This window comes from Lipophrys pholis (genome assembly GCF_963383615.2).
Source record: "Lipophrys pholis genome assembly, chromosome: 6".
NCBI lineage: Eukaryota > Metazoa > Chordata > Actinopteri > Blenniiformes > Blenniidae > Lipophrys > Lipophrys pholis.
Genome location: NC_137629.1, coordinates 28367925 through 28380634, shown reverse-complemented (window position 1 = coordinate 28380634; position 12710 = coordinate 28367925). Strand labels below are relative to the sequence as shown.

The 12710-nt window shown below is 42.8% G+C and overlaps 2 protein-coding genes across 2 annotated transcripts in view; one reads left to right on the top strand and one right to left on the bottom strand.

Moving 5' to 3' along the window:
- Positions 1 to 12710, bottom strand: part of tgfb5 (transforming growth factor, beta 5) — a 29027-nt gene that overhangs the window by 3321 nt on the left and 12996 nt on the right. The window lies entirely within an intron of this gene.
- Positions 241 to 11517, top strand: kcnk4a (potassium channel, subfamily K, member 4a). The gene is made up of 8 exons (XM_080465838.1): positions 241 to 320; positions 3176 to 3308; positions 4819 to 5201; positions 7008 to 7125; positions 7400 to 7560; positions 8303 to 8489; positions 9885 to 10021; positions 10124 to 11517. Exons 3-8 carry the CDS (start codon positions 5013 to 5015, stop codon positions 11138 to 11140), a joined length of 1809 nt encoding a protein of 602 aa, XP_080321964.1. The 5' UTR covers positions 241 to 320; positions 3176 to 3308; positions 4819 to 5012; the 3' UTR covers positions 11141 to 11517.

Genomic DNA, 12710 nt, shown 5'->3' with positions numbered 1-12710 from the left:
CACTCAGGAAACTCCAGGCCTCCTGCTCTTCCTCTGCAGCAGCCGCACTCAATCACACTCGCAACCATGGAACGGACTGGACATTCACTAAGCCCCATGCCTCATCCCTATCTTCATCTCCTCCTCCTCCTCATATGATCTGCAGTCCTCTTGTTAGATTGATGTAGCTCCTCAAGGATGGGGGAACACCTCCCAAGAAAAAAAAAAAAAAGAAAAAACAACCCATGCATTTTCACACACACAGCTCCAGGCTGCAGGGTGAGAGAAAGGCACATGTTGCACGAATCCAACTTGGACTACAACATTTCTTCAAGCTGAAGGTAAGACATGCAGGGTATTTTCAGTTTTTTAAATGAAATCTGACCTTACGTTATCAGTTTATTTCTATCACGCATGCCGCTTGGTTTTTTTTAGAGCTTGTTTACATTGTGAGGCTCTGGTGAACTTTTCTCCCAAAATGTTTTTATTCTAATTGGATGTTACCAAATTTAGTAACAAACTTGCACATTGATTCAAAAACTTGATTAATCTGATCCAACATTCCTGCTCCAACATTCCTGTCCAGATGAGCCTTGATACTAAGACCATGCAGCCGTTTTAGAGTAAACCTCTTACTCTAAAGTTGTTGAGAAACTTTCTCTTGAGTGCAGCAGCATTTGATGAGCATTTCAATACAACTGGGCTTTTCTTCTTCTACTTGCCTTGCGGCAAACTGGCAGTGAGTTTATCTTCCGCTATGCTGCTTCTGAGGCTTCACAACAATCCTATCATTATTTTTTGAGGGTAACTCTTTCCCTAAGCAAGAAATCAGAGAGGTCAAGCCACAACCTGTGATCTCCTGACGTCAGCGTCGGCTCACCAAAAAAAAGAGAAGATGCAAATACTTTTGAGGGAAATTCCTACTAAAAGAAGCTTTATTTTGTCTACTCACTGTAAATTCTTTAGTGGCTACTGTCCTCAGCCACAGGCAGATGAAAAAGGGATGAACCAAATTCTTTGTTTCTCTTTGCTGTGTTAAAAATTGGTTCTGGGTTGTGGACACATCTCACCATGCAGAAACATGAAGCAGTGGCTCAGACAGCAGTCGTTCACTGTCTGACTGCACTTAAACAGCATAAAAGTAGAATTTTAATCTCACAGCTCAGTGCTTCTCTGTTTGATGAGGACGAGTCACCAGAAATGATGGTGGTTTATCTTTTCTCCTGATAATTCGTCCCAAGTCCACTGTGGACGGTCACGATACACAAGGATATTGATGCGTGAGCGTCTCGTTCCTGAAATCAATTTGTTTTTGTTGGCAACACACATTATACTTATGTTAATATAATGGATTGAAAGCAAGATAATTTCTCTGGAGTTTCAAATTCATTCCAACAAAGACATTTCAATTCTAATGAAAGCATTTTTAGATGAGCATTATCATGGCTCCATGAAGGACGTCGAGCTCACCATCATCCACTGCTGGGCATCATAAAAGACTTTGTTTATGTCTATAAGCAACTTTTTAACAACTTCATGAAAACTTTATTTTAAAGATATCTGGAAAATATCTAATTTCATCATCTTTCAAAAGTGTATATGAATTATTAATGATAATGGCTTTTTCTAAGGATTATTATGAGGTGTATTACATTAATCAAGTAATATTTCAAAATGTAGATTGGAGGATTATATGAGAACACGACACAAAGTTAGGTAGTATTACGACTGAATGATGTAATTAATTATTCAATGAAAAGTTGTAATGTTTTGTTTTTTTGTCTGCATAGTAACAATAACATTAACAGTAACATTGCGTCACAGTTGTTGCTCTTGTGAGTTTCATAGTACCGTTATGCATTTTCATTGTTTAACGTGCCTGTACTAAAATACTGCTTGTAAACACGCGTGAGCTCATGGAGAGGAAAAAAGAAATATGGTGTGAACCTCTGCACGCACGTCATCCTTCACCGAGGAGTCTAAACAGCCCAAGTGAGGTAATGACAACCCGGAGGAGGGCACCGGTGGGGAGTTTCAGCCGTTAAAAGGGACACAAACACTGACACGAGTTTCAGCTTTGAGTCATTTCAGTCCTGCCGTCTGTCTCAGGTTGGCTGGATATTTCTTGTACACCTGCCCTGAATGGAGACTTAAGAATAGCCTGTGTACATCATGTTCCTGCTTCTTTCCAAACAGCTCGCCTCATGATTTATCGCCCCACCTGCCCCACTGTTTACCTTAAGATTAGACCCTTTGCCCGTCAGGCCACTTCCCTCTCTCGCTTTAAGCCGCCCCTGGCTCAATATCTTAGCAAAGTACCAAAATATGCCAGCGTTAGGTTTAGACAGCGATAACTTATTGGATGTGTCAGTGTTGGGTCTGGTGGGCAGAGAGCGAGGCCGTCCGCAAAACCACGCGGTCTCTTGGAGCTGCACGCTCACTGAGGGTCAGACTCTGGGAAATCTCAGGACGCCGTCAAAGTCCAAGTGGAGGCGACCGGGCCGGCCGGCCGACCCGCAGCCACAGGCCCATAAATCCCCACTGCTGTTGGTGCGGCTGTCTGCCTCAAAACTAAACACAGTTCAAAGGGAATCACGAAACTGCAGAATGAAGATAAGCGATAAACGTGTTTTCGATTAATGTCAAGATGTATGTTTGGAGTGTGACGCTTTCTGAGGCTGATGGCAGGGTGGTCTGCCGTGTGTCAGCATCCTCCTGGATGATATAACCCCGTCCCTACAGTGCGAACTCTCACTTAATGCCACTTCGACTCTTCGAAAAGAGAGTAAAGAGTAAACGTGCAGCTCAGATGTGGTGAAGGGAGATTAGACGAGCTCATTCAACCCTCATTCAGCTCATGCTCTCCTCACTGAGCTCAGATTCTTCTGGTGAAAGATTCAGGTGCAAAAGTTCCTTTTAAAACACGTAAACAAAGCGTAAGCTATTTCTACAATTCTATGAATAAAATAATAGAAGTAGAATGACGACATCCGGCCTAAATGGTAAATTAAAAAGTCCATTGGGTTTCTGGTACATGTGGATGATTCAGATAAATGTGTTCAATACAACGGAGGAGTTGCAGCCTAAAGCTTCAGAATGATTAAAAAAATGTAAGAATTCACAGGCTTTTTTTTGTTTTGTTTTCCTCGTGATTATCTGTGATCTGAATCTGATCGGCGTGTTTTATCCCTGAAAGCGTCCGAACAGCCTGAACCTGGACCGGAATGGGAGCGAGCTGAGCAGCAGTCACAGTGAAGAGCAGTTTTCTCTCCATCACCTGCTTTGTAGCGCTTTAACATGGGATGAACTCCTGGCACCAGTGAGTGAAGGTACTGTCTTTATCATCCTCCCGGTAATAAAACAATCTAATCTGCAGTGAAAGCACCCATAAAAGCATTTGGGAGTGAAGAACGGCTCATTTTAACCGTACAGAATTGCCACATTTGGCAGTGATCACGTTGCACACGGCGCCTTTCTCTCACCCGTCCTCTCGCTCTCCCTGTTGGGTTTGATGGCGTTTATTCTCGGCGAGTTTCCTGGCACGCTCCAAGTTTAAACAGGTCCTAACGTCACGCACTGCGTCAGTGTTATACAGAGGAAATCGTCTTTATCTGGACAGACACGTTTGTTTACCTGCCAGCTCTAAAGGCCCCCGGACAGAAGATTTCACAGATTCAACGTGAACTTCCAATAATTGTTACTCTGCGTATTTCTATACAGAGAAATGTGTCTTCAACTCTGATTTAAGATACAAGTGCTGAGACAATGTGAATATTACAATGTTTTGATGTTACTATTGTTCCGTCTTGATTGAAATCACACAGAAAACTGTAAAGATCTACAATCAATTACCTTCAACATTAAGTAATGTTTCTCACTGGAGGTTTAGTCAGCCAGTTCACACATAATCTCATATTTGCACAACTTCACAATTCTATTTTTGAGTCGGCTTAGAAAAAAAACTGGCTTAGTTAAACATTTTGTTGTTTAAAACTAATTATGATGTTTGTCACAGTACAATTAAGAAAATGTGACCGTGTTCTGACATCTGTCTTTTAGGGAATGTATAAAAATTGGATCCACAAATCAGACGTTTACAGCATCTCAGCTTGATGATATGTAGAGAAAAAGAACCTACTATAGATTAGACAATAGGAAACGAGGGAGTGGTTCCAGCAGAACATGCAAACTCCACACAGTAAGTCTCAAGCTGTCAATAGAACCAGGGAATGTCCAGCCATGAGTTGAGAGTGATTACCAAGACAAATTGATCTTTCATTTTCTGACATTGAACACAATAACTTTTCCTAACATGGAGCATTGATCCTCACACAAGATATCTGGTTTATGGTCTCTAATAAATTCATATTTCACTTAAAAGATAACAGGAAAACTGCTGAAAACAAGCCTGGAGACCACTTTAACAGAGATCAGTGATTCATCTGCCAGCATGTTGACCTAAAGATGTGAATGTATATCTGCCGTCTGTCCCTCTGTGTTTGTCCTGTGATGTCTCGGCAAATTGTCCAGGATGAGCCCTGCCTTCCCTCATAGTTTACCTGAGCTGGATAAAAGTCTGGAATCGTCGTTTCAGCCACTTAGTTATGGTGATTCATGCACAACGTTATTTCCTTTTGCCTCTGTAAAGGCCTCACTATCAAGTATCTGTGTACTGATGAGAACAACACAATGCTTAATAAAACAGAAGAAAGAAAGTAAGAAAACCTCTGATACCATCTGAACCCTGCACTTTGTTCTGAACTGACGGTAGACCCAGTAAGTGTTGTTGTATCCCAGCTGTCCTCTGACTCTCAGTCTCTGGTTTTCTTTGACGCACAGATGTATAAATGTCTTCCAAGAACACTCGTGACTCTCAGTTGGACGTTTCCGTGCTCACACACACGTTGAAGGGACATCCTGTTTACGGCCAGCTGCCTCCCGGTGCATCCTGACTGAGAGGCCGACCGGACCCTGGACCCCCCGAGCTCAGACCCCTGACCCTGGAGGGGCCGGTGGGGGTCGCCTGGGAGAAGATGCGGTGCGCCACCCTCACCACTCTGCTACTGGGGGTAATGTTGTACCTGGTGATGGGAGCGCTTGTTTTCCGAACCTTGGAGACGCCCCAGGAGACGTTGGCACACGAATATCTGCTCAAAACGAAGGACACCTTCCTCATCAACAACACCTGCGTCACCGAGATGGATTTCCACAAGCTCGTCGAGGTAACAGAGCACACTCTCGTATTAAAATAGATTCTAATGCAGAGTTTGAAGTCTTACTTTTAATTTAAACATTTTTAAATAAACTCTTGACCTTTATTTCCCTCAAATACGTCTTGTCATCACTTTGTTATAGACTTGTTGCTTTGTACTTTTCTTTTTAATTTGTATTTAAAACATTTTCTTTAACCTAAATAAAAGGCACAAAATGGATCAAAAAGGCAAGACAGAAGACAAAGGGTTTTCAACCACCAAAGAAAATTAATCCACTTACACAGGATGCAAAAGCAACATGTTCAAAACCCAGATCCTGTTTAGTTAAAAAAAAAAAAAAAAGTAAATTTGTTCACTTTTTAAATATTAAGTAGGTTTCAAAGCCAGTAGTTTATATTTTTATTCAAGAAGCTGAGTCAAACCTCTATATGGTTTCTATTTTTCTCAGAGAGGAGGTTTGAATAAGTCTGACTGTTTGCGATGGCGACGCGTCCCTCCTCTCTGGCTTCGGCTCCGGGTAGTTTGTGAGTTTTAAACATCACCTCGGGCTGAACCAGTCGAGTCAATGTTTTCATCCCCACCAAATTTATCGCCTCTCCCCACAGTCTGCACTCTTTAACTGTGTCTGCCCTCGCCGCCGTCGACATGTGAAAGCTTAGAGGCACTTCAGTGTCTGTGCTGCTCTGTGTTTGCTATTCCTGCTGGGTTTTTTTCTCCTCTGGCCTCTGAAACAGCCGCTGTCACTGTTTCTCTCATTTAAAATTAAGTGTTTCCTCTCCTTTGGTGATAATGTGGGAAATGTTGATTTTTTTTCCTTTTTTTTCACTGTGCAAAGCGCTGTGAATTTAATAAGTCTCCAAAGAGGAAATAAATAATTGCACTGAATGATAAGTTTAGAGTTAGATTTTTATGAAGGCACATCATGAACAACATGAAATCAGACTATAGGAAACACTATGAAATACTCTTTTATTACTATGACATTGAGTGCTTGTTTGTTTGTTTTTTAAATGGAGTTGTACTTTGTACGATCATACAACAAAATAAGAGTACTGCATGTCCAAATCGGCTAAACACAGTATACAATATGCATCATTTAGGATGGGAAGATGAAGGCCAATTCTTCAGATTGAAAAGTTTAATTCCAATAGGCTATATCATATGAAATAGGAGTCAATGTCCTTTTGCTTGAACAAAAATTTGTTTTCTGTTTATGTTCACAGTCAAACTTTAAAAACAGAGAGAAATGATTTGATTACATTATATTAGCTTTAGATTCAAAGGAATTAAAAAAAGATTCCCTTATTTAAATAAAAAAGAAGACACTCAATAATAATAATAATAATAATAATAATAATAATAATAATAATAATAAACTAAAGGATTTCAACATGTTAAGTGTATGAAACAAATCAAATTTAAATAAATAAAATGCTGAACTTTTCCTTGTTAAGAGTTGTTTATGACATTGCCTTTTTATAGTAGCCAAAGTTGATTATGACATGTTTCATTCATTGATTTTAACTCCTAAAACGTTTGGGGGGGGGGGGGGGGGGGGGGGGGGGGGCAGTAGAAATACATGAATGCAGGATTTTCATAAAAAAAATTTAAATTGGAAATATACCATAATTCTTAATTGATGTCAACATTCGTAGTCCATATAAAGCCTCATTCTTATAATGCTATTAAAGGCCTTTGAATGTGAAATCTTGAAGGCTGTATGGAATCGGCATCGTATTTGGAGGCAAAAAGTCTGACTTGAAGGGGCTGAACCGACGTCGCGAGCTAATTCACAGTTAAATCTCTGGTCTGCAGCGAGTGGTTTCCGCTGTGGAGGCCGGCCTGGATGTGGGCAGCTTTTCTGCCAACCTGACCTCCCGCTGGGACATGGCCTCCGCCATCTTCTTCTGTGGCACCATCATCACCACCATCGGTAAGAGGCAGGGGCTGAGCACCCGAGGAGGGAAACTTCATAATCCCACAAAAATGTTGCCCCACAAAATCTCTTAGTGATGCTGGTTATTGTCACCTTCACAATGAAACCTGAAGTCTGTGTCTACATATGATCACTCTTCAATATCAGGTCTTCTTCTTAATCTAGAATGAAACCGTGACGTCAGTCTCTCTTCAGCAGTAAACGATTACCTCTGATATTAAAGATCTCTTTGTCTGGAGCCTCTATACACCTGATATTTGTGTCCCAACAGGTTTTGGGAACCTGTCTCCTCGGACGTTGGAAGGCCAGCTGTTTTGCGTGTGCTATGCGCTGGTGGGCATCCCCATGTTTGGCATCCTGCTTGCAGGAGTGGGTGACCACATGGGGACGGTGCTGCGGCGAGCCGTGGCCAAGATCGAGACCCTCTTTCTGGTGAGAATGGTCTGTGCTACTCTGGAACCCAAACCTCAGGGGAGGAGTGTCCCCTCTGAGGTTTGGCTTTGACGCTTAACGCCCAGTGGATTAATCCCTACGAAGTCATCTTAGTATTTGCATGAAAGTAATGATTCTTCTGTTTTGTCACAATACAACATCAAATGTATTTTATGTGATGGACCAACACAACGTGTTGATGATGTGGAAGGAAAAGGACAGATTAATGAATTAATTAAAGGACAGATTAATAAACAAAGAAAAAAGAAAAAGTGTGGTATGTATTCATACCACTTTATTCTGGTCTCCCTAAATAAAATCTATTGTAAGCAAATGCCATCAGGTGTCACCTGATTAGTCAATGAAGTCCACCAGTGTCCAATCTAATCTCAGCATTAATCCAGCTGAAGGCCTCAGACGTTTGTTAGAGAACATTTGTGAACAAACGCACAGCAAACATGTGGATGAAGGTGCTCTGGTCAGATGAGACCAAAATTTAACTGAATGCAAAACGCTATGTGTGACAGGAAACTAGCACTGCCCGTCATCCTGAACACGCCGCCCCCACTGTGAAGCATGGCGGTGGCAGCATCATGCTGTGGGGATGCTTTTCTTAAGGAGTGACAGGGAGGCTGGCCAGAGTTGATGGGAACATGGAAAAGTTCGAGTTGGTTTAATACTTTTGCAAAGCCACTATTTTGACATTTTCTTCAGCATCTTCTGCCCTCCATCCTTCACACAGAAACGCAAAGTCAGACCCACGACAGTGCGCGTGATCTCAGCCGTCCTCTCCATCCTGATCGGCTGTCTGATCTTCCTCGCCGTGCCAACGGTTGTGTTCCACGAGGTGGAGGACTGGACGTTTCTGGAATCGCTCTATTTCGTGGTCATCACTCTGACCACGGTCGGCTTCGGAGACTTTGTGCCAGGTACCAACACACAACCAGGCACAGACGTCCTACTCACATTTTACACAGACTGTGAATTACACTTTGATTTAGTCTCTTCTGGTTTTTTACATTTTCTGCACAAAACCATTAATTTATTAAACTGCTCTTGACCTCACAGCCTCTGATGAGAGGTTTTATAGATATTCCCTTTTCTAAGCTTTACCCACACCATCAGCTTCACTGGTCAGGTTCATTTTAGGAAGATTTCTTTCAGAGCTAAAAATAGAACAAATGGGCTTGTTGTTAATACTCAGCCTGCCGCCGGCTGATATGACTCAGTTTTGATATTAAAAGATAAAAAATAAATGAATGTAGTAGATCTTTGAGGTCAGACTTCTCACTTTGACCACACTGTACTGCACAGCAGGTTTATTGACATTTTACGGCTGAACAGTCAACTGATGACTGAATTTAATGTGATACCGTTCTAAAAGGAAAATATAGAGCTTTGTTTCTTTTTCAGACACAGAGTTGTACGAACGATCGACAAATCAGTGTCATGTTTTTAAAGTTTTTACAGTTAATGAATATGTCTTAAAGTTTTATTGCACTTTCATCTAATTTGTCTTGAAATCTGCATTTTATCTTTTAAATTCTGTCTATGGAAACCTTGACTATCTAATTTTAACTGTTATACTCTGTTGATTGTGTCAATCCTGTTCTATATGTTTTAAATCTAATGATGTGATGTGTGCTGCGGACCTTTTGGCCAGGTCATCCTTGTAAAAGAGACCTTGAGCTCAATGGGTTTTATTTTCCTGGTTAAATAAAGGTTAAATATAAAGAAATAAAAAAAAGAAGTCATTTCATATCCTAAATAAACAAACTAGACACTTTCAGCATGTTGGGGTCACTTCAGGTTTAGTGCAATGTGATGATCATTTACTGAAACTTCAGCTGGGTAATTTTCTCTATGAAGTTTACATGTTGCACATGTGTAAGTACGTGTTTCCCCCCAGTTAGTCAAGTTGGAAAAAACACCTTCTCCCATAGTGATCTTAGATCCGCTCTCGTCCAATAACCCTGAATTTTATGAGAAACTAAATGAATATTTTAGAGGTTTTGTTGCTGGCAGTACTATAACACAGAATGTTAATATAATCAAGAAGTCATGAGCGAATATCTTCAAATTCTGGTCGATTTTTCTGATTTTATTGCACGCTACAAAAGGTCAGCATCAAGTATTGTTGTTCTTTACTAGACCTGTTTTAACTTGTCATCTCATTCATTCATTCATCTCCCGGATGTGTGACGTTCTTGATCAGGACTGGTCATTACCAGGTCTGTTTATAATGATATGAGCCTTAAGTGGTTTAGAAATTAGTTTCACTGTGACTCTAAGCATTAAAATCATTTGAAATTCTCTGCATCCAGGTGGGGGTAATAAAGATGGCAAGATCTTCAAGCCTCTTGTGTTGTTGTGGATCGTGTTTGGCCTCGCCTACTTCGCCTCCATCCTCACCATGATAGGTAACTGGCTGAGGGTCCTGTCCAAGAAGACCCGCGCTGAGGTGAGAGATTAACCGAGCTGTGCAGCAGGAATGTAAACCAGGAGAAGAAGAACCGCTCTAAATCTTCCCCCCGGTTGTTGAGTTTATGTCTGTGTCTGTCAGATGGAGGAGTTGAGGGCTCACGCCACAGACTGGACGCAGAACATGGATTTCCGTATCCCAAATCCGCTGGAATTCAACGACCCTTTCCTTCTGCAGCGCCGGCGCTGGAAGCGCAGTGAGCGCCGACGGATTCGTCGGGGCGCCCAGTGCACCCTGGGATACCTGGTACGAGGCGGCTCTGAGAACGGACACCTGCCGAACCACTGGGCTGGTTTATCCAACTCCCTGAGCCAACTGGACGCTCAGTCGTCCTTGGAGAAGGCGGGGATGATGAAGCCGAAGCCACCGGCTCCAGCAGGGGGCGCCGCCACTAGAGCAGCGCTGGGACTGAGGGTCGACGTCCCCGAGGGTCTGCAGTGCCATGGCAGGGCTTTTCCTCACCTGCTGGCCCGCTCCTTCTCCCTGCCCGTGACCCGCTCCACCGCAGAACTGAACTCATTAGGAGCAGCCATGCAGGGAGGATTCCTCTCTGGATCCGAGTCGCCGTTTGACTCGAGGTCGGAGGGTTCGTCTGCGAGCTCCTCCTTCTTGGGGCTCCACCAGTTTCCCATCAGCAGCACAAAGGTTCATGCCACGTTCATGAACACGACACAGGAGGCAGACGAAAACGTCCCAGCACAAAGCTGTGACTCTGCAGAAAATCATAAACACTCATCTGCTCTGAGTTTCCTCCCCGACTGCTCACCCCGCCCCTTCCCCTCCATCCTCCCTGTCATCCCCCCCTCCCCGGAGGCCATTAGCGCTCCGTCCCCGGGCTGCAAGCTGTTGGATTTCTTCGGGGAGAACCTTGCCTATATCGACGAGTCCTCGGACACGCTGAGCGAGCGTGGCCAGGTGGGCGAGGAGAGGCGGCGGCGTCCCCGGAAGCCCAAGAGGAGGAGCATGAAGAGGCAGCTGTCGCGCTCATGGAGCCCCCTGCAGGTGAGGAGGCCCAGCATGCAGCCGCCATCCAACCCCCCGACACCTCCCCCAGACGCCTCTCAGTCAGACCTGCAACACACAGACTCTGCACTCTGACGGCCGCCACACACGGTCGTCAATGCTGTGTGTTTATAAGATTAAAGACTGAAGTGAGAAAATCCACTGGACACGTCTCACTGCCATGAATGTGACTCAAGTTTCTGGATGTTTAATTTTTTCTCACCCGTTTTACTTCATTATTCTATGGTCAGAATCACGACTGGCTGACTCAGTGTGAGTATGAAAATGTTCTGGTTCACACTCGTGTGGATTCCCTGTTGTGTTCTGAGGTTGGAAACAAACTAAATTAATTAATTTGACTTGACTTTCAGATGTTCCACAAAATACAGGTGATACAATAACATGTACATGTGATTATCATGATGGTAAAACACCAATTCACCACAAGAGTAAAGAATGTATACGAGACTCGCTCCTCTCTCTCTCTCTCCCCTCATTCGGTGCACACGAAGGGGTTTTTTTGTTTTGTTTTTTAAACCACATTAAACCTGCTGGGTGTGCACAAATCTTTAAACCTAATTAAATTCACGCACCTACATTATTTCAAACCAGGATCTTTAAATCCATCTACAGGGAGATAAATTCACTTAAAACTGGAGAACACCTGTGTAAACCATCACAGCTTCATACAGACATTATTACACATAATTATCTACATTGTTGGGGCAGTTTTCAGCTGCTTTGCTCCGTCAGCTCCAAGCTGACATACTCCAGACCAGAGCTGGCTTTGTGAGGCCGACTCCTGGAGATGGAGCTTTAAATTCAGCGGCGGGCCGCCTTGCTCTAAGCAGTGCTTTACACAGTTAGTGATGTGTATTTAAAGTTCACTGGGGTCGTCGCAGAGTAGCTAAATTGATCACGTTACACATCAGGATCCGGGTGGTAAACCACTTAGGGAAAACCCTGCAACCACAACAATCAGATTTTAAGATTTCATCGTCATCATTCACCGTCAGACCAGACCTGTCACGCACAGGCAAAAACAAAGGTATACACATCTCCATATAGCTCCCTATATTAATCTGCTGGATTAGGAAACCGCTCTTGAACCTTGTCAAAGGTTAAATCGGGTAAAAAGAAACCAGTCATATAAACAAAAAAGTGTTCTCTCTCTAAAAAGAGCAGTAAAAGCAAAGCTTAGGTTATTTGTGAGTTTGTGGCGTGTAGCAAGCACACCGTTGTTGGCAAGGTTCAGCTTGTGACCGCTTCTCATCTCAGCTGATCGTCGGCGCGTGTCGTTTTATTTTGCTAAATAAATAACCGTGCAGGTTTTTCATCATGTGCGAAGGTTGTTTATGTGCCGGCTGTCCTCAGATTAACCTTCCTGGATGCGTCACGATATCTGAACGCGACCCATTAAAGTGATGATCATCAAATCTCTCTTAACACACACCGAGTTATTTAACAGGAACCAAACTCCTGTGCAGACGATTTGAGGAATATTTTGATGTTCTAATGATTTTGATTGAGTTTTGTTTTTGTTTACACCCATCTTAACAATAAAGGGTTACATTTTGAAGGCAATTCATCAAAATACTTGGAAAAATCTGTCCCAGTGTGCAATTAAAGGATATTTCAATGAATGTTAAAGAATAAATAAACACTC

What these genes read in the sequence shown, in the direction of transcription:
- kcnk4a (XM_080465838.1), top strand. Translation starts at nt 5,013, where the DNA reads ATGCGGTGCGCCACCCTCACCACTCTGCTACTGGGGGTAATGTTGTAC. An exon ending in ATTTCCACAAGCTCGTCGAG is followed by an intron (nt 5,202 to 7,007) that starts GTAACAGAGCAC and finishes TCTGGTCTGCAG; the next exon opens with CGAGTGGTTTCCGCTGTGGA. An exon ending in CTTCGGAGACTTTGTGCCAG is followed by an intron (nt 8,490 to 9,884) that starts GTACCAACACAC and finishes CTCTGCATCCAG; the next exon opens with GTGGGGGTAATAAAGATGGC.